At 47.3% G+C, this 24007-nt stretch overlaps 1 protein-coding gene across 1 annotated transcript in view; it reads right to left on the bottom strand.

Annotated features, from left to right (window-relative positions):
* The window catches only part of IFT172 (intraflagellar transport 172), a 79151-nt gene that overhangs the window by 7206 nt on the left and 47938 nt on the right, over positions 1–24007 (bottom strand). Inside the window, 16 exon segments of the mRNA XM_089659672.1 lie at positions 566–682; positions 2038–2124; positions 2572–2635; positions 4479–4588; positions 6638–6736; positions 7913–8042; positions 8226–8335; positions 10405–10585; positions 13428–13492; positions 15955–16048; positions 16372–16514; positions 16807–16923; positions 17002–17137; positions 20337–20434; positions 20540–20629; positions 22313–22457. Coding sequence (XP_089515798.1) covers positions 566–682; positions 2038–2124; positions 2572–2635; positions 4479–4588; positions 6638–6736; positions 7913–8042; positions 8226–8335; positions 10405–10585; positions 13428–13492; positions 15955–16048; positions 16372–16514; positions 16807–16923; positions 17002–17137; positions 20337–20434; positions 20540–20629; positions 22313–22457 — 1786 coding nt within the window.

Below are 24007 nucleotides of genomic sequence, written 5' to 3'. Positions count from 1 at the left end.
GCTACTGGAGCTCAAATTGCTGAAGAAGTGAATGCTGGTTCTGAAAGGTATGAGAACACTCAGTGCATCGCAGTTTGTTGTGTATGGGGGTGCATAACTGGTGACCGGTTAGGGTGCCCATGCCGAACCATGTCCACAGCCAAAAGTGCCGACAATGGGCACGTGAGCATTAGAACTGGACCACGGAGTAACAGAAGAAGGTGGACTGGTCTGATGAATTTGAGAATGGTTTGAGAAACCCTACGAGTTAGTAGGTGCTGACTTGGCCTCCAAATTCTCCAGATCAATCGAACATCTGTAGGATATGCTGGAAGTCTAATCTTTTTAGGTCCCACCTTGCAACCTACAGGACCGTAAAAAGGTTCTGCTACTGACAGCTTGGTGCCAGATACCACAGCATACCTTCAGACATCAAGTGGGGTTCATGTCTCAGCGGTTTATGGTGGGTGGTCATAATGTTATGGCTGATCGGTGCATAAAAGAACAAACCCAGGTACGCCAAAAATCCACACAAAATACAACAAACGCAATGAAAGCAATCTGGAAGAGGTAAAGGTGGAATTACCTGATTGAAGGCCGGAGCTCCGTGTTGGACATACAGGGACAAGGCCTTCTCCCAGCTGCCTTCTTTGATGAGGTGAGTGGCGAACAGGGCCACGTACTTGTGCAGGACGTTATAATTCTGCAAGACAAAGACAGGAGGTCAGCAGATGTTCCTATACAGCAAACAGAGACATCTGACAGGAACAACAGGGGATGAATCTCGTAGTAATTGTTCCATCAGAGGAACACCAGTCCGTAGCTGCAGCAAGTGCTGATACTCTTCACAGGAAGATGTGTAAAAAGGACTGGCAAAGCCTGCTAGGTGGACTGTACATCCGAATCTTCTATCAATGACTGACCTGTATGGACCCCCGCAACATGTACCCTCTACCCTAAGGGGCTGATGTGAACACACACAGATGCAGATCCATAAACAATCCCCAGTCCTCCCATCCATGCGCTTCCCAATGGGCCTTCCCATCCAGGCACTGCCCACGGGTCTTCACGACCATAGACAGACCCCGAGTCTTCACGTCCATAGACAGACCCCGAGTCTTCACGTCCATAGACAGACCCCGAGTCTTCACGTCCATAGACAGACCCCGAGTCTTCACGTCCATAGACAGACCCCGAGTCTTCACGTCCATAGACAGACCCCGAGTCTTCACCACCATAGACAGACCCCGAGTCTTCACCACCATAGACAGACCCCGAGTCTTCACCACCATAGACAGACCCCGAGTCTTCACCACCATAGACAGACCCCGAGTCTTCACCACCATAGACAGACCCCGAGTCTTCACCACCATAGACAGACCCCGAGTCTTCACCACCATAGACAGACCCCGAGTCTTCACGACCATAGACAGACCCCGAGTCTTCACGAACATAGACAGACCCCGAGTCTTCACGAACATAGACAGACCCCGAGTCTTCACGAACATAGACAGACCCCGAGTCTTCACGAACATAGACAGACCCCGAGTCTTCACGAACATAGACAGACCCCGAGTCTTCACGAACATAGACAGACCCTGAGTCTTCACGAACAGACAGACCCCGAGTCTTCACGAACATAGACAGACCCCGAGTCTTCACGAACATAGACAGACCCCGAGTCTTCACGTCCATAGACAGACCCCCAGTCTTCACGACCATAGACAACCCCTGAGTCTTCCTGTCCATAGACAGACCCCGAGTCTTCACGACCATAGACAACCCCTGAGTCTTCCTGTCCATAGACAGACCCCGAGTCTTCCCGTCCATAGACAACCCCTGAGTCTTCCCGTCCATAGACAGACCCTGAGTCTTCCCGTCCTTAGACAGACCCTGAGTCTTCCTGTCCTTAGACAGACCCCGAGTCTTCCTGTCCATAGACAACCCCTGAGTCTTCATGTCCTTAGACAGACCCAGAGTCTTCCTGTCCATAGACAACCTTTGAGTCTTCTCATCTATGCACAATCTCTGAGTCTTCCTGTCCATTCTTTTTCTTACCTGTTTCGCTGCTATTTCTATACACCTCTCCCATTGTCCACGGTCTGCGTACATATCAAGAGCGGCCACAACATCCACTCCAACCAACTGTGGAATGACAAAGAGATCAGCATTAAAGGAGTTCAAATGGTGGCTGTACAGCTTGGTCAGATGGAGGTGATAGTAAGAAAAGATGGGCAGATTGGCTTAGGAGAGTAATATTAGGGGGTATGGGGATTTCTGATGTGGGTTGCACACCTCGGGGCCATGGAGGTGATGGGCAAATTGGAACAGAGGGGCATTATGAGGGGGTACAGGTAGTTCACATGAATACTGTACTTTATGGAGGGACAGAGGTGATAGTGACAGGAGGATGAGTAGACTGGGATAAGGGAGCATTAGCAGATAAAGTAAGGGAAGTACTTTTACAAATTGCTGCAATAGAGGCAGCCATATTGGCAATAATAAGGGGCACAGGCTGCCAGAGAAATAAGTGCTGGTGCCTAAATAGTAATCATATGATTAGTGGCAGAGACATTAATGACATCATCTCACCGAATCTACTTTTCCCTGATTCTTCAGATGGTCCTTGTATTTGTCATTCACATACTGCTCATACCTGGAATAATGAAAAGAGAGTGTGACACATTGACACCAAATCTCAGGCTGTCTGTAGAAGGGTGCCAAGTTATATGAGGTTCCCTCTAGGACCCCTGAGATGCGGACAGCGAAGGCAGTAATCACAGAACAGTGGGCACCCCGGACCGGAGTGCAGGAGGATAAAAAGGGCAAAAAAGAGGATCCTGAGATGACGATGGGGGCTGTTATCACAGCAAGACACCTGGGATAAATTTAAGGAGCTGTTATTACATGAAAAGCCCTGGTATGAAGATAGGGGGTGGTATTACATGGTTTTGGTGACCTATGACCTGAGGCCAACTTCCAGAACAATGTAGGACAGAGGAACCCTGAATTACACAATGGTCGTTACCTCAGGTCATCCTCCATGAACATGTAAGGCTGCAGAGCCCTGGGATAAAGGTGTAGGGCTGGAATTACATGACCGTGGTAACCTTTGATCTGAGGGCATCTACTAGAGCGCAGGTACCAAATATGCGGCCCATTGGTATATGATGTGAGGCCCTTGGATCTCAGCAATTTGTAGTAGGAACGTTGATTAGGGCAACAGCATTGATCTCTACTAGCCTCGTGTAACATGTTTCCAGTTTCATATTGTCTTCTGCAGCATAACCCCAAGCAACAATGTACCTTGTTCTCACTCTCTGACCCTCGTTTCATCTATTAGGTCTGCAGTTTATGACAGTCCTCTCAAGCATTACATATATAGGACACTATGTGCAGCCCTTTGGTGATGTCAGGGGTTGCATTTGAGGCTCCCTTTAGCCCATAAGTTGACAACCACTGTACTAGAGAGATGAAGGGCTACAGAACTTTGGGATGTAGGTCTCTGCATGTTCCATGACAACGGTGACCTCAGGCCACCTACCAGAGCAGGGCTCGACAAATCCCATGCGCCATGTCACCACGGCAATTAGAAATCCTATGTGAACACTTATCTCCGTATGCCACTCTACCAGGGGCGGAATGACCATTTGGAAACTCGGGTGCTGCCCGAGGGCCCGGGGTCAGTAGGGGGCCCCATGAGATGCCCCTGGTACCTTTTTCATAGGCTTTTTTGAGTTTGGGCAAGGACACAGGGGCCCCATGATCCCCTATTGCCCGGGGGCCCCATGAGTTGTCAGTCCGCCCCTGCACTCTACTCCGATTTGTGAGTCTGGAATGCACTACTACAAACTCACACAAGACCCTTTTCGACATGGCACTCAAAACACAATGTGTGTGGATCACATCTGTGTGAACCACCTCAATACGAACACATAATATCTAGCCTGTCATGCAAATCTGTGAGTTTCAAAACAAATCCAGAATCGCATATGTGTGAACCAGGGGGGCTCCATTTACACCTGGGAGTTTTGGGATCGCAGCAAAGTCGCTGTGATCACAAAATACAGGTTCAGGTGCCATTATTTTCAATGGCGCCTAAAACGAGGTGTGGTTTTGCTGTGATTGTCCCGTAGCAAATCATATTGCATGAAGTCCCAGGCGCTGACAACCCACGCTACGATAAAAAAAAAAACATGGCTCCTAATTTTTTTAGCTGGCTCCTAGATTTAAAGCAAATTTTTCAAGCCCTGTACCAGAGTAATAGGAGAAAACTCTATATTACAGATGAACAGCTGTTATTACACAACAGTGTTCATGACCTCTGACATGAAGCCAACTACTAGAGACTTGTAAGGCAGGAGAATTCTAAAATGTGGTCCTGGGGGTGACATTATATGATATTTCTGACCTTTGACCTGGAAACCTCTACAGAGGGATGATCTGAGTAGTGTAGGTGACTCTTCCCTGGTAAGACAAATGGGCATATGAGGAATTACCTGGAATCCAGCTCCTTGGCCACCCTCTTGGCCTTGTTCCATTCCTCTCCATCTATAAAGGCATCGATGGCCTCCTTCACCAGGTCCAGGTTCAGATAGAGCTCAGCCGCCTGGGGACAAGAATCACACATCAACATAGAATGAGATTTCTTTCTTCACTTACACTCGAGCCAGTCAGACGCGATACGTGGAGGATGTCAGCTCTTGGGTTCAATGAACTCACTGAAGCAGGTTGGTCAGTGTGTTAAACGGATACTAGTGATACTATTCCACTGTAATTTTTTTTTCCAAGACCCTTACTCCTGTAGCACTGTTGTGTGGTCACATGGTCTTTTCCCGTTCTTTGACATCTGCAGGGAAAGATCCTTGGGAGGGGCTTCTACTACTCTGCTGATGTATGCTCTACAGTAGGAGTCTGTGTCTGGCCAGTCCTGATTGGTGCTGTGCCAGTCACATGACTAAAATAAACAGTTACAGACAGGGGCGGACTGACAACTCATGGGGCCCACGGGCAATAGGGGACCATGGGGCCCCTGTGTCCTTGCCCACACTCAAACCACACCCAAAAAAGCCTATGAAAAAGGTACCAGGGGCATCTCATGGGGCCCCCTTCTGACCCCGGGCCCTCGGGCAGTGCCCGAGTTCCCAAATGGTCAGTCCGCCCCTGGTTACAGAACAGCAGTTCAAATTAGATTATAAACATCAAAAAACTTTTTTACAGCTCCCTATAAATCTTTATTGAACATTCAATGTGTATTTTTGTGCATCAATATGGTGTAGGCGGAGTTCAAGATAATGGACACTAGCTTTCATTCCATTCAGAGAGCATCTGCATCCAAGGCTCTTTTCCTTTACTTTAGCAATTACATTTGATATATTTAATATTGATTTATAGTAAAACTAAGCTTTTTTTTGTGAGTTTCTTAGTGAATGTAATCAATCAGCATACTCTATCTTGCCCCCATAGTGTTTAGTAATAGGAAGACATGGAAGAGAGGGGAGGGGAGTGTCATTTACGCCCATGTGTGACTCTATACTCATGTGGGCTGCAAAGATTAGAAAAAGGAGGAAAAGAAAGAACTTAGGAGGGCGCTAAAAATTTGAACATGCTCAGTAGAGGACACCAGCTGGTGTAGACAATCTCAGGCTGCAGTGGGGACACAGAGAAGATGGGAGGGACAGCTGAAGGCAAAGATCAACCAGGTATTTTTCACTCTACACAAAACAAATGCTTTAGTGGCTTTGTGAGTATAAACACTCTGTTATGTAACATGTAATCAGAGTATTATGACAGTTTATTGCCCACAAAGACAGCAGATCTAAGCATACTACCGATGGTCGAGAATCTGGCTCAGATCTAGCCACACCTAGAGATCTCTCATATAACACAATGCTCTCCGTGCCATTGGTGCTATACCTCTAACCAGCTCTGAGGTTTACCAAGATAATTGCTTTCCATATGGCAATGTTTACATGAATAAGGCTGGATACACACAGGCTGAATATCGGCCTGTATCGTCCGGTTCAACAGAAACCAGCTGACATTCAGTCAGTATGTACAGCAGCCTTTCTGACATAAGCCAGCCTTATGACCAGATTTTGTCAAAGGCACATGTTGGAAAACATCTGATCAGTGCTGGCAGCCAATGGCTGGGAGCACTGATCAGTGTGTTCTTGCGGGGATAAGGCGGGCTAGCCTCCCTGTCAGAACACAATGGCACAGCGGTGGAGATTAGTGCACTAACATTGTTGGCGTTAGTATGGTGATCTCCCAGTTAAGCAGGATTAAGGATAAAAAAAAAATGTATAGTGTGTACCAGGCTTAAATGACAATACACAGAGCAATGTCCTTGGCTTCCCTTTACTGAATATAACAGATCATTCCCAATTAAAAAAAAACTGTGATTTCTTTTTATGAAAATTATGTGGAAAGTCTCTACAACGTAATGAAATCTACCTAAAAGTCAATTTTTTAATCTCCTGGGACATATACTAAATCCAGCGCAGTGAACCTGCCTGGACAATGGCAGCTCTCATCTGAAGTGTTTCGCAGAGGTGCTTACCCTTGTGGTACGTTGTAGGTTCTAATTAAAAATACAGAATAATCTGCAGTCATTAAACACATGGATGCCTGATATGTGTCATCCCTGTGTCCTCACCACATTGTGTCTTCCAGCAGAGACCAGCTTGGGACCCACCAGACGGACAACCTCCAAACTTCTGCTAGGTACCAGGAACTTGATGGACAGTTCAGCTGCCTACAAAAACGATGGTGACACCATGAATATCAGAAGGCCAGAAGACAGAGTATTATTATTATTATACAGTATTTATAAAGCGCCAATAGTTCGGTCAGCGCTGTACATTACAAAGGAAGACAGAACATGTGACAACAATACCAATACAATGCAAAACATGAGGGGATCGAGGGCCCTGCTCTTTCAAGCTTACAATCTAGGAGGGAGGGGATAGGGGCACAGGAGGAGATAGCTGTGTGAGATGGAGTGGTAGGAAGAGTGGAGGAGGTCGGCAAGTTAGCAGGGGGTGGGGTAGGCTTCCCTGAAGAGATGGGTTTTCAGGGTGCGCCTAAAGGAGAGGAGAGTAGGTGATAATCTGATGGGTTGGGGCAGGGAGTTCCAGAGGATGGGTGACACCCTGGAGAAGTCCTGGAGGCGGGCATGGGAGGAGGAGACCAGGGAACTAGAGAGAAGGAGGTCTTGTAAGGAGCGGAGTGTGCGTGCTGGGCGGTACTTGGATATTAGGTCAGTGATGTAGTTCGGGTCAGTATGGTGGACAGCTTTGTACGTCAGTGTTAGGATTTTGAATTTGATCCGTTGCGCAATCGGAAGCCAGTGGAGGGATTGGCAGAGGGGGGTGGCGGAAACGGAGCGGTTGGAAAGGTGAATGAGTCTGGCAGCCGTATTCAGGATGGACTGAAGCGGGGATAGCCAGCGGTGAGGCAGGCCAGTGAGGAGGGAGTTGCAGTAGTCGAGTCGTGATATGATGAGGGAGTGGATGAGCTGTTTAGTGGTTTCTGGGGTTAGGAACGTGCGGAGTTTGGCGATGTTGCGGAGGTGGAGTCTGCACGAGTTTGTTAAAAATTGGACTTGGGGCTGGAAGGATAGGTTGGAGTCCAGAATGACACCAAGTATTCTGGCCTGCGGGGCGGGTTTGATGGTGGCGTTGTTGGATGTGATGGAGAAGTCAATGGGGGGTGGTGTCCGGTCTGGGGGGGAAGACAAGAAACTCGGTTTTGGAGAGGTTCAGTTTAAGGAAGTGGAGCGACATCCAATCTGATATGTCGCTCAGTAGGAGTGTGATTCGGGCAGAGACCGAGGGGGTGAGGTGGGGGGTTGAGAGATAGATTTGTGTGTCGTCGGCATAGAGGTGGTAGTTGAAGCCGTGAGTAGAGAGAATGAATGCTGACCGCGTACCTTCATCCAACACTTCTCCAAAAGGCTCACATTATCCAGATCCTTCACTTTCAGGTAGCAGTCCACCGCTCGTGCGTATTCCCCGGCCTGCTCCCACTCCCGGGCCTGTTCTATCAAGGCCTCTGTCCCCCTGTCAACAGAAAGGATTTCCCATTACTGGTGCACAGGCTTCTTCTGGATGCAGATGAAGGCCAGTCTTGGCAGGTTATACATTAGATGTGCTTCTGCTGTGACCTGCACTGTGGACACTGTGCCCCCCTTCTCCTACAGTCATTGATGCAAGTAGAAACATTCAAAGGACAAACCAGCTCACCTGGCTCCCTTCTTTGCCACCTCCCTCTCGTACTCCAGCTGCAGCTGCTCCAACATGGCAGGGACGTACTCCTTGCATATTCGGATGGCATCGCTCCACATGCCGGCCTCCTGAAGAGGAAGAAATAGTAAAAGATGATGATATCACACAGATGCTACCTACACGTCCCCTGAAACTGACAGCAATATGTCACACAGAAAGCAGTAATCACAGAACAGCGGCCACCCAAGACCTTAGGTACATCCATAAGGAGGATAAAAAGGGATGACAAGGGAACCCTGGGATGAAGATGGGGACTGCTATCATATGAAGAACCCTGGGGGGGGGGGGTTGTTATTACGTGAACAGCCTTGGGAAGAAGATAGAGGGCTGGTATTACATGGTTTGGTGACCTCTGACCTGAGACCAACTGCAAGATGAATACCAGGAAAACCCTGAATTAGATAATGGTGGTGACCTCTGAGCTCAGGCCATCTTCCATGAACATGTAAGACTGCAAAACCCTGGGATAAAGGTGTGGACAGTTATTACACGACTTCTGACCGCAGGCCATCTACTAGAGAGATGTCAGATCTCTGGTAGAAGTAGGTCTCTGGATGTTCCATGGCGTTGGTGACCTCAGACTTTGAGCCATCTACCAGAGAGATTTAGTGTCTCTAATAGATGTAGGTCTCTGTATGTTCCATGGCAGTGGTCACCTCTGACTGCAGGTCACCTAACATAATTGTAAGATCTCTGGTAGATGTAGGTCTTTGGAGGTTCCATGGCGTTGGTGACCTCAGACTTTGAGCCATCTACCAGAGAGATTTAGTGTCTCTAATAGATGTAGGTCTCTGTATGTTCCATGGCAGTGGTCACCTCTGACTGCAGGTCACCTAACATAATTGTAAGATCTCTGGTAGATGTAGGTCTTTGGAGGTTCCATGGCGTTGGTGACCTCAGACTTTGAGCCATCTACCAGAGAGATTTAGTGTCTCTAATAGATGTAGGTCTCTGTATGTTCCATGGCAGTGGTCACCTCTGACTGCAGGTCACCTAACATAATTGTAAGATCTCTGGTAGATGTAGGTCTTTGGAGGTTCCATGGCGTTGGTGACCTCAGACTTTGAGCCATCTACCAGAGAGATTTAGTGTCTCTAATAGATGTAGGTCTCTGGATGTTCCATGGCAGTGGTCACCGCTGACTGCAGGTCACCTAACATAATTAGGATCTCTGGTAGATGTAGGTTTATGGATGTTCCATGGCACAGGTGTCAAACACAAGGCCCGAGGGCCGAATCCGGCCCTCCAGGCCATTTCATGTGGCCCTTGCACCTCTCCTGCAGGTACCTCCTTGTCTCCACCCCTACCTTGTCTCAGCAATCCCCAGCAGAGAGGAGAATAGAACAAATCTGCCAAATCCTCCTCATCCCTGTACCCTCTCATCTCTGCTTCCCCTGGTCTCAGCATTCAGCAGACTCTTGTAACTGAATCCACTCCTCTGGTCCTCCTCCAGACCCTGCACTTTCTGCTTTCCAGCTCTGCCCCCAAAGGGAGTGCATGATGATGTTAGGGAGGGTGTGGGATTCTTGGAATCTGATGTAATAGGGGGTGGGGTGCTCTGGAGATCTAGTCTTACAGATACAGCCGGCCCTTTGAGGGCAATCATAACGCTGATATGGCCCAAGGTGAAATGGAGTTTGACACCCCTGTTCCATGGCAATGGTGACCTCTGACCTCAGGTCATCTACCAGAGAAAGGTAAGATCTCTGGCAGATGTAGGTCTCTGGATGTTTCATGGCCGTGGTGACCTCTGACCTCAGGTCATCTACCAGGGGCGTTTAAGATAGGTGAATCCTGGAACAGGAATGAGCAGCTGTTTTAAACTTGGTAGTGGTCATGACCTCTAACGTGAAGTCACCTACCACAGGCTTTTAAGGAAGGAGAATCCTAGGACATGAGCACGGGATGACATTATTTGACAATTCTAACCTCTGACATAGTGACATGATCGATATCACCCTCAGCCCACCAGCAGACCAGATCGTACACGTCCCTTGAAATGTCTGATAATAATTAGTCATATAGACCTACACATTCCCCAAAAATGCATCACAAAGAAAAAATCCTAAAACTCCACCATCCCCATACTGCCATTAGTCACACATAATCCATAAACTGCTCCAACCCTAGCAGATACCTTATAATGGCGCACAGCCAGCTCCGGTCTTTGGGCGCGCAGTAAGAATGCTTCTGCCTTCTGATAATCTTTCTGTTCAAAGGCGAAGCGAGCCTGTCCCTCCAGAACATCACCAACACTCCCGGGATCGTACAGCTCAGCCACTCTCTGCGCTGCATCCCAGTCCTGATTGTGGACATACCTGACAAGCACAGATAATATTTTATGAGGGGACAACTGTTCCCACATCAACAACTTCTTGGGGGATGACCTGAATATTATAGTGGTCATCAAAAGAAAGGACAGAGAGGAATGATAGATAAGATGAGAATAGAGATAATAGAGAAGATAAAGGTGGAAAACGAAAACTGGAGATAGAGGAGACAGAGGAGATGGAAATAGAGAAAATAGAGCTAGATATAGTAAAATGGAGAAAAGAGAGAGCATGTAGACCACAATCAACAGAGAAGGGTGGAGATAAGAAAGACAGAACTGGGGATTAAGAAGACAGGATATGGGGATAGGGATGGTGATGGGTATTAAAAAATGATTGAGACAGAGACAGAGAAGTTGTTGACCACGATAGAGATGGAAATGGAGACAGAGATGGATATGCAGAAGATATATGTAGAGATGGAGATAAAAGAGACAGAGAAGAGATGGGAGAGACAGAGAGAAATGAAGGAGATATAGAAGGGATGGAGACATAGAAGTGATGAACAGAGGAAATGAAAACAGAGAAGATTTAGATAGGAATGACATTGGACATGAAGATCCAGTTGAGATGGAGAAGATGAAGATAAAAAAAAATAAGGGATGGAGATAGGAACGTTTATGGAGATAGAGAAAGTAATGACAAGGACAGAGATGGAGATAGAGATGTTGATGAAGACAGAGACAATGATTGAGAGGATGGAGATGAAGAAAGAGACAGAGATGGTGATGAGGACGGCGAGGACAGAGATGGAGACAGAGATTGTGATGAAGATGCGGAGGACAGAGATGGAGATAGAGACTGTGTTGAAGATGGGGAGGACAGAGATGGAGATAGAGACTGTGTTGAAGATGGGGAGGACAGAGATGAGGACAGAGATGGTGATGAAGATGGAGAGGACAGAAATGGTGATGGAGATGGGGAGGACAGAAATGGTGATGGAGATGGGGAGAACAGATACGGTGATGAAGATGGGGAGAACAGAGATGGAGACAGAGATGGTGATGAAGATGGGGAGAACAGAGATGGAGACAGAGATGGTGATGAAGATGGGAAAGACAGACATTGAGACAGAAATGGTGATGAAGATGGGGAGGACAGAAATGGAGAAAGAGATGGTGATGAATATGGACAGGACAAAGATGGAGACAGAGATGGTGATGAAGATGGGGAGGACAGAAATGGAGAAAGAGATGGTGATGAATATGGACAGGACAAAGATGGAGACAGAGATGGTGATGAAGATGGAGAGGACCGAGATGGAGAGGACAGAGATGGAGACATAGATGGTGATGAAGATGGACAGGGCAGACATGGAGACAGATATGGTGATGTAGATGCAGAGGACAGAGATGGTGATGAAGATGGAGAGGACAGGGATGGAGACAGAGATGGTGATAAAGATGGAGAGGACAGGGATGGAGACAGAGATGGTGATGAAGATGGAGAGGACAGAGATGATGATGAAGATGGATAGGAGGGAGATGGAGACAGAGATGATGATGAAGATGGGGAGGACAGAAATAGAGACAGAGATGGTGATGCAGATGGGGAGGACAGAGATGGAGACAGAGATGGTGATGGTGATGAAGATAAAGAGGACAGAGATGGTGATAAAGATGGACAGGACAGAGATGGAGATGAAGATGCAGAGGACAGAGATGGTGATAAAGATGGGGAGGACAGAGATGGAGACAGAGATAATGATGAAGATGGAGACAGAGATGGTGATGAAGAAGAAGGAGAGGACAGAGATGATGGTGAAGATGGATAGGAGGGAGATGGAGACAGAGATGATGATGAAGATGGGGAGGACAGAGATGGAGACAGAAATGGTGATGAAGTTGGGAAGGACAGAAATGGAGAAAGATGGTGATGCAGATGGAGAGTACAGAGATGGAGACAGAGATGCTGATGAATATGGGAAGGACAGAGATGGAGAAAGATAGTGATGAAGATGGACAGGACAGAGATGGAGACAGAGATGCTGATGAAGATGGGGAGGACAGATATGGAGACAGAGATGCTGATGAAGATGGGGAGGACAGATATGGAGACAGAGATGCTGATGAAGATGGGGAGGACAGATATGGAGACAGAGATGCTGATGAAGATGGGGAGGACAGATATGGAGACAGAGATGCTGATGAAGATGGGGAGGACAGAGATGGAGACCGAGATGGTGATGAAGATGGGGAGGACAGAGATGGAGACCGAGATGGTGATGAAGATGGGGAGAACAGAAATGGAGACAGAGATGCTGATGAAGATGGGGAGGACAGAGATGGAGACTGAGATGGTGATGAAGATGGGGAGGACAGATAATGGAGACAGAGATGGTGATGAAGATGGGGAGGACAGCTATGGAGACAGAGATGGTGATGAAGATGGGGAGGACAGAGATGGAGACAGAGATAATGATGAAGATGGAGACAGAGATGGTGATGAAGATGGGGAGGACAGAAATGGAGACCGAGATGGTGATGAAGATGGGGAGGACAGAGATGGAGACAGAGATGGTGATGGCGATGAAGATAAAGAGGACAGAGATGGGGATGAAGATAAAGAGGACAGAGATGGTGATGAAGACGGAGAGGACGGAGATGGAGACAGAGATGATGATGAAGATGGAGACAGAGATGGTGATGAAGACGGAGAGGACAGATATGGAGATAGTGAAGGCAGAAATGAAGATTGAGGAGATGGAGATGAAGAGAACAAAGGTGAAGATAGAGAAGACAGATGGAGAGTGCAGAAAAGAAGAGGGAACTAACGGATGAGAGGCTGTGTTAAAGGGTATTGGTCATATAAAGACAGATAAGACACTCACATAAGAACGGCTTCCTTAGGTTTTCCGGCTTTAACAAACTCAGCCTCAGCTTCATTAAACTTTCCCTGTGAAATCCCAATAAAAAGAAATTCCAGAAAATCAGGCCCATAAAATACAGAGGTAATACTAAAATGAGTGTGGGGACAGCAAGCTTTAGCTAAGGAAAATGTCTGCAAAATAACCTGTCTGTGCTACCCATAACATTCTTTTGATGAAATTTTCTTCAGTGATCTTGGAAGATCAGACTCTTTTAGATTGTGGAGCTTGCACTGATGTCCTGTGTTACTTCATAATAAAAAGGGAATGTTGCAGTGCATCCCTTTGTAGTATTATAGATCAGGATACCTGCTGCTGGAGGCTCCAAGCTGAAGGAACACTAGACCTGGAGGCTCCCACTGGAAGACTACTAACCTGGAGGCTCCCAGCTGGAGGATCACTAGACCTTCAAGACCCCGATGCAATAAACCATGAGGAGCCCTTACCCCTCTGCCCAGGGCCCTTCCCACAGATCCTGGGGTCGTTTACCCTTTATTGCAGTCCCACAGCAGGACCCTTTCCTGCCATCTTGGATGCCCCCTCTACGGTGATGGAACACCAGGGTCCAGTCACATATGTGACCCTTACATTTCCACCACTGGAGTCAGTAGTTTTTTTTATTATTCTATTTATTTTTTACAATTTTATTTTTTTCACCTTTGTTCACCTTTGAGACAGAGAAAGAAGTTTGAAAAGACAGCCCTCAATCTCCATGTCTGCAGCCTCAGCTACACAGAATGAATGGACAGGAATAGTTCTGTACAGAGCTTCCAGCTCATCTCAAACTTAAGCATAGTAAACACAGTTTATTACGCTTCAGTTATGAATAGACAAACGCAGTGATCAGTACCAATCACTGACTCTGTCCATTTAGAAAAGGAAGGGGCCGGTAAATTACATATTTACCAGCCCCTTCCCTGCTCTCTATCCTGATACTTCCCCTGCAGCAGCTAGCGGGAGAATGGAGCGGGGAATCCAGAAGCACTGTGGGGTGGACGAGGGGTGGTCAGGGGGCAGCAAAACACAAGTGACCTGGATAGGAGAGGTGGCGGGGGCTGCATAGAGAGGAAACAATCCCCACCATTTTCCTCCTGCAGCCGCCAAATGCCTGCAGTAGGGAGAGGAGGAGAAGCTGGCTTTCAGTGGATCTATATGCCCTCCCCACTGTCCCTCCTATTCAGGTGTATAGGGGAGCTACACGAGCCCCCTGAAGCATGGGGTCGGGGTATTAACTGCGACCCCTGCAGTGACATTCCATCCTGGAAGTTTCAAGCTAGAGGACCAATAGATCTGGCGTCTCCCCAGCTGGCGAACCACTAGACCTGAAGTCTCCCAGCTGAAAGACCACTAGATCTGGAGTCTCCCAGCTGAAAGACCACTAGACCTTGATAGACCTGGAGTCTCCCAGCTGGAAGTCCACTAGACCTGAAATCTCGCAGCTGAAAGACCACTAGACCTGGAGTCTCCCAGCTGAAAGACCACTAGACCTGGAGTCTCCCAGCTGAAAGACCACTAGACCTGGAGTCTCCCAGCTGAAAGACCACTAGACCTGGAGTCTCCCAGCTGAAAGACCACTAGACCTGGAGTCTCCCAGCTGAAAGACCACTAGACCTGGAGTCTCCCAGCTGAAAGACCACTAGACCTGGAGTCTCCCAGCTGAAAGACCACTAGACCTGGAGTCTCCCAGCTGAAAGACCACTAGACCTGGAGTCTCCCAGCTGAAAGACCACTAGACCTGGAGTCTCCCAGCTGAAAGACTACTAGACCTGGAGTCTTCCAGATGGAAGACCACTAGACCTTGATAGACCTGGAGTCTCCCTGCTGGAAGACAACTAGACCTGGAGTCTCCCAGATGGAAGACCACTAGACCTTGACAGACCTGGAGTCTCCCAGCTGGAAGACCACTAGACCTGGAGTCTTCCAGCTGAAAGACCACTAGACCTGGAGTCTCCCAGCTGAAAGACTACAAGACCTGGAGTCTTCCAGATGGAAGACCACTAGACCTTGACAAACCTGGGGTCTCCCAGCTGGAAGACAACTAGACTTGGGAGTCTTCCAGCTGAAAGACTTTTAGACCTGGAGGTTCCTTGCTGGAGGACTACAAGATCTAGAGTCTCCTAGCTGAAAGACCACTAGATCTAGAAATCTGCACAGGGTCTACAAAATCTGCAAATTCTTTGCTGGAGTACCCCTGACAACCTCTACACAACTTTGTACTGCTTAGATAAATCTTCCTTTCCACCTGTTGCTCTTGTCATACTTTTGCTCCGAACCAAAGCCAAGCACTAACCTTTCTGTAGAACTGAGAAGCAGCTTTTTCTAAATATTAAACCTCCTATGAAAGGAGTTCACACCTCAGAGTAGGCCTGTGCCATACAAAGAACTCTGAAACAGGGATTGTACCCTCTTATAACAGCGACCCACACTCCTGTGTGCAGGTTATATAATATGAAGACATACACACTCCTTGTTACATTTGATTAACAGTTACCTCGTCCTCCAGTAACATGGCGTATTTCAGATGAATCTCTGGAAGTTTTTCTTTCATTGCCAGACGGCCCAGTTCAAATGCAAAGTCAAATGTGCTAAAATAAATGCAAGAATAGAATCAGAAACAGACAGAACACGTTAGTTTAGGACTGGGTATCTAGGAAATTTAGGACTGAGAAACCCAGCAGTGTCTATCAGGTCAGATTTAGCCCTAGAGAGCCAACCAAGCAAGGTGACGATGACCAGACTTGTTACCAGCAGGACCTAGATAATGCCTGTCTGTCCCATCTTAGATATCCTAAATATATACTGTATATGACGAGGCGGGAAGAGTGACCCTTTAGCACAGAACCCACAAAGGGTCACCTGATACTCAGGATAAACACAAGGAACCTTTTGAAGGTCCTGGCTGACTTACTATTTCTCTGCAGCTTGATCAATGGCCATTTCCAGCAAGTTAAATTTGGTCAGGAGTTTTACAGCTGCCTCTCCCCCCAGGCTCTTTGCCCACAGATAGGCCACCTGTTTGTAGGCATTGGGTCCACCGTGTGTCTTGGCCACCTAGTTCAATATCAAGAAGCACAATGTCAGTGGAGTGACTGGATACTAGAAAGATGACAGGGAGGGCAGACTGGGGAGGGAAGAGGGCAACAGAGGGACCCAGCAAAGAGGTGGGAAAAGGACAGAGCAGTATGACAGGATCAGTATAAGGTGAGAAGAGGGGGAAGCAGTATCACAAACAGGACACAGTAATGTAATGCAGCTGAGCAGAATGGGGTGAGAACAGGGGGAGCAGTAAGATGGGCAGGTAAAGCAATGGATATGAAAGTGGGAGGGTTAAGGTTGGTGATACCCTGTGTGCCTCCTCCCACATATCAGCTGTTCGGTACATATTGATGGTGGCTTTCCAGTCCTTCCCCTTCAGGTAGTGATACTCAGCCTCCTGAAGGCGCCCCGCAGCCTCCAACTCCTACAAATAAACAAAGAACAGGTGAGTGACATGAGGATAATCCCCAGCTGTGTCAGGTCCATGTTGAAGAGGACTTACCTTGCCAAGGTGCATGTGGGTGTCTGTTAGGAGGTCTGGGTGGTGTTTGGCCACCAGACGGATCATGTCTTCATACTGGTTGTGTCTCTTATACATTGCGATGGCGAGATCTGGCTCATCTACGGTGATGTATAGTCTGTGGAGGTGGATGGGATAATGAGCAATGTATCCAGGAATGACAGCACAAGTTATCTGCATTCCCTCAGCTGCCAGAAGACTCTACACCAGAAGGATGGCTGACACTTTCATCAATGATGGGAGAAACTATGAACTAACCCACCACAAAAGATACAAGATTTTGGTCTGTAAAGAACACAGACCCAGGTTTATATCCCTTCTCCTCCTGATCCTCTGATTTGGCCCATCTCTTACAGCTATTAGCTTTCTCTGCCATCGATCATTTTTTTAAGGGCTGGCTTCAGTCAGTGTATTGCTGTTCCTGAGAGTTACATTAAAAAAAAAAAAAAAAAAAACACACAAAAAAAACATATCTCTGGCATCCCTTTAGACATGTATACTCCTCCCTGTTGGCCTATGGGTACTGCTGACTAACTGTTCAATCTGCTGATCACTCCAAAAGAGTGTGATCAAGCAATCATCAGAAGATTGCACAACTAAATTCTGCAGCACCCTGTGGCCAGCAGGGAGGAGTATGCATGTCTAAATGGATGCCAGGTATATGTTTTTTGGATAAAGCTCCAGGCAGAGTTTTGTGGCTATTACAGCTTGCTAGTCCCTCCTACCAATCTTGATCTTACTAGAAAAGACCAGCAGACTAACTCAGTGATGACGTACATTACAATTCAGCATTAAAAATCAGTCCATCAAAAATGGGTATTTAATTTATTAAAAAGGACATCAACCCTTAAGAGACTCTTCCATCTCTGAACTCTAGTGGTGAAATGAGTAGGCTTACATTTCCAGGTCTGCACTCCTTACATTAGCATGCAGCATTTCTTGATCAATTATAAGTGAAATGAGCCTATGGCTACATAAAAAGTGCTCAAACAATTAAGCTACATAGTTAGTCTGGCTGAAAAAAGACAAAAGTCCATCCAGTTCAACCATAGAAAAAGCTAGGAAAATGTTTTTTTATTCCCGGATATCAGAGTAGCTTTTAGCTATCCAGTAGAAGCAAGCTATTCTGCATCACCAGACCAATCTAAAGATCAGGAAGCCACAGGAATCCTGGAATTTGGTACTGGGACCCAAAAATGTCCTTGACACCTCTTATTTAGTGACAGGCTGAACACACCCGTTCGGTTCGCGGTTGAACATTCGAACCTACCGAAAGATCAGCCGCAAACTTCGAACAGGGACAACTTACTGAGCGGTATCTTCCTGCATCTGAGTATGCAGTTACTAATATACCGCATGAGTTATATTACTTGGTTATGTGGTATTTTAGTAGTGAAAATGGTGTGGGGTTCCCCCTTCCAAGCCCTTTTGGTCAGGTATGGATTTTTAGGGGAACCCCCCACACCAAAAAAAAAAAAAAAAAGTGTGGCGGTCCCCCCAAAATCCATACCAGATCCTTATCGGAGTATGCAGCCCTGCAGGTCAGGAAAGGGGGGGCTTGAACCATACCAGGCCACATGCCCTCAACATGGGGGGGTGCTTTGGAGTCCCAAAGCACCTTGTCCCCATATTGGTGGGGACAAGATCCTCTTCCCCACAACCCTGGCTGATGGTTGTGGGGGGTCTGCGGGCAGGGGGCTTATCGGAATCTGGAAGCCCTCAGATCCCGCCCCCCCCAATGTGAATGAGTATGCAGTACTGCTACCCACTCACAAAAAAAAAAAAAATCACAGGAGTCTTTGACAAGTCCTTTATTAAAAACAAAAATGAAAAAAATGTCCCTCGAAGTAGATCCAACGTCAATCGCGATGCCCGCCACCACTGCTGACCCGAAAAATGAAAGAAAAAAAAACCCCGCTCCGTCCTCAACGCTGGCTCCCGTCATCTGACAGCTGCGCCATGATTACAGTTCTTAAATAGGGTGATGATGTCACAAGGGGGGCGGGATTGCCCCCTTGTGATGTCATCATGCCCTGCGAGTGGCCAAAGCATTGCACATGACCTGTGGTCAGGTGCAATGTTTTGGCTAACCACAATGCGTTGTCAGGGCTGTCAGTCCACCGAACAACCTGTACCGCTTGTGTGTTCAACGGAAACACAAACGGCCCATGTTCGAACATGCAGCCCATCACTACTCTTATTCCCCCTGGTTCCCAAGAAACCCAGGGACATTTCACCTCTAGGCCTCCTTGCAGTGGCCTTGCTTCTCCTGCTTTTTGGCCCCTAGTGAACCCTCACCAGATTTGTGTGACATCTCCCCTCTCAACCTCCTTGCAGCAGCTCTGTCTATCTTCTTGACCGAAGGTAAACTTACCTGAGATTTATGTAATATCTCACTTCTCGGCCTCCTTGTAGAGTACTTGTTTCTCTTGCTCCTAGGCCCCCAGTGAACTCTCCCCAGACGTATGTACCATCTTACTTCAGACCACCTCCTTGTAGTAGTCCCTGCTTCTCTTGCTCCTAGGCCCCCAGGGAACTCACCCTAGACTTATGTACCATCTTACTTCAGACCACCTCCTTGTAGTAGTCCCTGCTTCTCTTGCTCCTAGGCCCCCAGGGAACTCACCCCAGACCTATGTACCATCTTACTTCAGACCACCTCCTTGTAGAAACCCTGCTTCTCTTGCTCCTAGGCCCCCAGAGAACTCACCCCAGATTTATGTACCATCTTACTTCAGACCACCTCTTTGTAGTAGTCCCTGCTTCTCTTGCTCCTAGGCCCCCAGAGAACTCACCCCAAACTTATGTATCATCTTACTTCAGACCACCTTCTTGTATTAGTCCCTGCTTCTCTTGCTCCTAGGCCCCCAGAGAACTCACCCCAGAGGTATGTACCATCTTATTTCAGACCACCTCCTTGTAGTGGTCCCTGCTTCCCTTGCTCCTTGGCCCCCAGTGAACTCATTCCATACTTATGTACCATCTTATTTCAGACCACCTCCTTGTAGTAGTCCGCTTCTTTTGCTCCTGGACCAAAAGTAAACTCAGCCAAGATTTATGTGACATTTTCCCTCTCAGCCTCTTTGTAGCAGCCCTGAATCGCCATCTCCTTGACCGAAAGTAAGTTCGCCTGAGATTTATGTGACATATCACCCCCTGGACTCCTTGTAGTAGCCCTGGTTCTCCTGTATCTTGGCCCCCAGTGAACTCATGTCAGGCTTATGCACTTACTTCTTACCACCTTCCCTTTTAGTGGAGCTGCACCTCCATCTCCTTGATGGAATGTAAAAGCATGTCCGATTGATACAACATCTCACCTCTCGGCCTCCCTGTAGCGGCCCTGCTTCTCCTGCTCCTTGGCCTGGGTGACGTACAAAACGGACACATCCTCTGGGTTCATACACTTCACTGCCAGCTATAAAATAAGAACAGAAATGTGACCAGTCTCCCTCTCACCATCTGCAATTTGTAGCACTGACCCCCCTTCCGCCATATACAGCCGATAGGTAAATGGACATACCGCGTGTGCCTGTTCCCATCGGCCAGCTTGTGTGTACATGTCAATGGCGTCCTTACTCCTCCCAGCTTTAATATAGAGCTGCTCAGCCATCTAAAAACACAAGAGCCAGAAAAAAAAGATGAAGAAAGGTGGGGACAGATGGGGATAAACCTTACAGGATACAAGCTTGCAGAACCCAATAACCCTCAGCAATTTAATTCCTCTTTTCACAAGTACGACACAGTCAGTTCAAAGGTCAGATAAGAGATGGGTTATATTTGATTTGTGAGGTCAGATCAGAAGAGGTAGGTTGAATCAGAGCTGTGGGGACAGATCAGAGTGGATAGTTTAGATGAAGGCTATTGGGTCAGATCAGAGTTGATGGGTCAGAGGTCAGATCATAAGAGATAGGTTAGATCAGAGCTGTAGGGTCAGGGTCCAGATCAGAGGAGATGGGTTAGATCAGAGCTGTAGGGTCAGGGTCCAGATCAGAGGAGATGAGTTAGATCAGAGCTGTAGGGTCAGGGTCCAGATCAGAGGAGATGGGTTAGATCAGAGCTGTGGGGTCAGGGTCCAGATCAGAGGAGATGGGTTAGATCAGAGCTGTAGGGTCAGGGTCCAGATCAGAGGAGATGGGTTAGATCAGAGCTGTAGGGTCAGGGTCCAGATCAGAGGAGATGGGTTAGATCAGAGCTGTAGGGTCAGGGTCCAGATCAGAGGAGATGGGTTAGATCAGAGCTGTGGGGTCAGGGTCCAGATCAGAGGAGATGGGTTAGATCAGAGCTGTAGGGTCAGGGTCCAGATCAGAGAAGATGGGTTAGATCAGAGTTGATGGGTCAGAGGTCAGATCATAAGAGATAGGTTAGATCAGAGCTGTAGGGTCAGGGTCCAGATCAGAGGAGATGGCTTAGATCAGAGCTGTAGGGTCAGGGTCCAGATCAGAAGACAAAGGTTAGATCAGAGCTGTAGGGTCAGGGTCCAGATCAGAGGAGATGGGTTAGATCAGAGCTGTAAAGTCGGGGTCCAGATCAGAGGAGATGGATTAGATCAGAGCTGTAAAGTCAGGGTCCAGATCAGAGGAGATGGGTTAGATCAGAGTTGTAGGGTGAGGGGTCAGATCAGAGCTCTGGGGTCAAATTAGAGATGAAGGGTTAGATCAGAGCTATTGGGTCAAAGGTCAGATCAGAGTGGACGTGTTATATCAAGGCGTTGGGTCAGAGATCAGATTGGAAGGGATGGGCTGGATCAGAGCTGTGGGGTCAGGGACCAGATCAGAAGAGATGGGTTATATCAAGGCTGTTGGGTCAGAGGTCAGATCACAACTGTTGGGTCAGGTACCAGATACAAGGTGTAATCGAAAAGTTTCAAGACTAGTTTTGTAACACGCCAACAGATGGCAGCACAGGGCTGCAGGCACAGTTGCAGTGAGCATCAACCTTTATAAGTCAGTGTGCCAAAAGACTTCAACCTGTGTACATTGGGAGCTGTGCAACTGGTGCTAGTCTGACCATGTGTGTTACCAAGTCTGCTATTTCATTATGGACAGCAAGTTAGAACAAAGAGGAAACGTGAAATTCTGCGTGAAACTGAGCAAATCTGCCACAGAGATGTCTGACATGATTCGGCACATTTACAGCGGTGAAACGTATGTCACCGCATACAGTCTGAATTGGCCCTTAGGCAAACTAAGCGACCTCTGATTAGAGACAGATGAGTTCTGCATTCTCTGACCAATGACATAAGCCCAATATTGGCTCCACGGCTACAAGTCATGTCACTGAGTGGTCACCTGACCTCATACTCCTGCATGGAGTTGTAATGTTGCGCTATCTTCAGGTAATATTCGCTGGCGGTCTTGGCCTCCTGAATCTCTAGGATGTGGATGGCTTTCTTCCACTGGCGAGCACCAATTGCAGCTTCTATGGCTTTCGCTGAACACCTGGTCAAAGACAATCACACATTTTTTTCCAACCAAACTAAAGCATATTTTTATACTTAGTATTAATTATAAAAAGAACATTTTTGATCGTCAGTACCATTAGAAAAGAAAGCCTTTCCTAATTCACTCATAATAATGAATCACATAATGTGAGCCATGTTCTGTGCTGCAGTACTGTTGGCCCAGGAGTCATGACAACTTTCTCCAAGAGGGCAGAAGTCATGACAGCCTAGGCCAGGGGTCTCCAATCTATTTCAGCAAAGGGCCAGCTTACTATCCTTCAAACTTAAAGGGGGCCGGACTGTGGCCGATGGTAGTAGAAAATTATCCAGCGTCAGTGGGAAAAAAATGCCCCATCGTTGGCTTCAGTGGGAGGAATCGTGCCCCATGGCTGGTGTCAGTGGGAGGGGTTGTGCCCCATCTTTGGTGTCATTTGGCACCATTGTTAGAAATAGTGCCCCATCGTTGGTGTCATTGTCTATTTAGCACTATTAACACCGATATTCATTTTCCCTTTTTATAAGGGGCCACGTTTTGCAAAATCACCATTCATTACCTGTTTATGGGCACAAGGGGGATATTTATTTCTATTTTTATTTGTTGATATCACGGTAAATTACCACAAGTATTCATTGTGGTTACCACCAGATTGCACTTTATTGATCCATAGAGATCAGAGCACAGTGTGTTCATATCTGATTTTCATCACTTTAAATACAAATATTATTATCATTCATTTATACATATATATTTTTATAGGCACTGTTTAGTATGAGTTTATTTTAGCGCTTCACTAAGTTTATATCTATATCGATTCTCACTTATTGGGAGGAGTAGTGACCCATCTTTGGTGTCATTGGGAGGAGTAGTGCTCCATTGTTGGTGTCAATGGGAGAAATTGTGCCCCATAGCTGGTGTCACTAGGGGAGCTTCTGCCCGATCTTTGATATCACTGGGCCCCATTGTTGGTGTCAATGGGAGAAGTTGTGCCCCATTGCTGGTGTCACTAGGGGAACTTCTGCCCGATCTTTGATATCACTGGGCCCCATTGTTGGAGTCAATGGGAGAAGTTGTGCCCCATAGTTGGTGTCACTAGGGGAACTTCTGCCAGATCTTTGATATCACTGGGCCCCATTGTTGGTGTCAATGGGAGAAGTTGTGCCCCATAGTTGGTGTCACTAGGGGAACTTCTGCCCGATCTTTGATATCACTGGGCCCCATTGTTGGTGTCAATGGGAGAAGTTGTGCCCATAGTTGGTGTCAGTGGATCTAATAGTGCTCCAAGGACCAGATCAAAGCCAGCAAAAGGGCCTCATCTTGCCCCTGGGTGGCAGTTTAGAGACCACTGGCCTAGACTCAAAGGAATTTGAATAACCAGAAGAGGAGCTCCATCTAGCGAAGGGCAGGATTTTCTGTTCGGGATAGTTCCGGAATAAAGTGAATGCTGCCCAAATGATTTATTGATGGCTAGAGTTCAGATATAATAGTGGAATCATTAGATTGCTGACTTCGTCACGTTTCTAGAGTTTTGTTACTTGGGTTTTAATATT

The sequence above is a fragment of the Staurois parvus genome, unplaced genomic scaffold (assembly GCF_062004578.1).
Source record: "Staurois parvus isolate SC_StPar_1 unplaced genomic scaffold, SC_StPar_1.0 ptg001181l, whole genome shotgun sequence".
NCBI classification, from domain to species: Eukaryota; Metazoa; Chordata; class Amphibia; order Anura; family Ranidae; genus Staurois; species Staurois parvus.
Note: the sequence above shows the minus strand (reverse complement) of the source record. Positions and strands in the feature narration are given on the sequence as shown.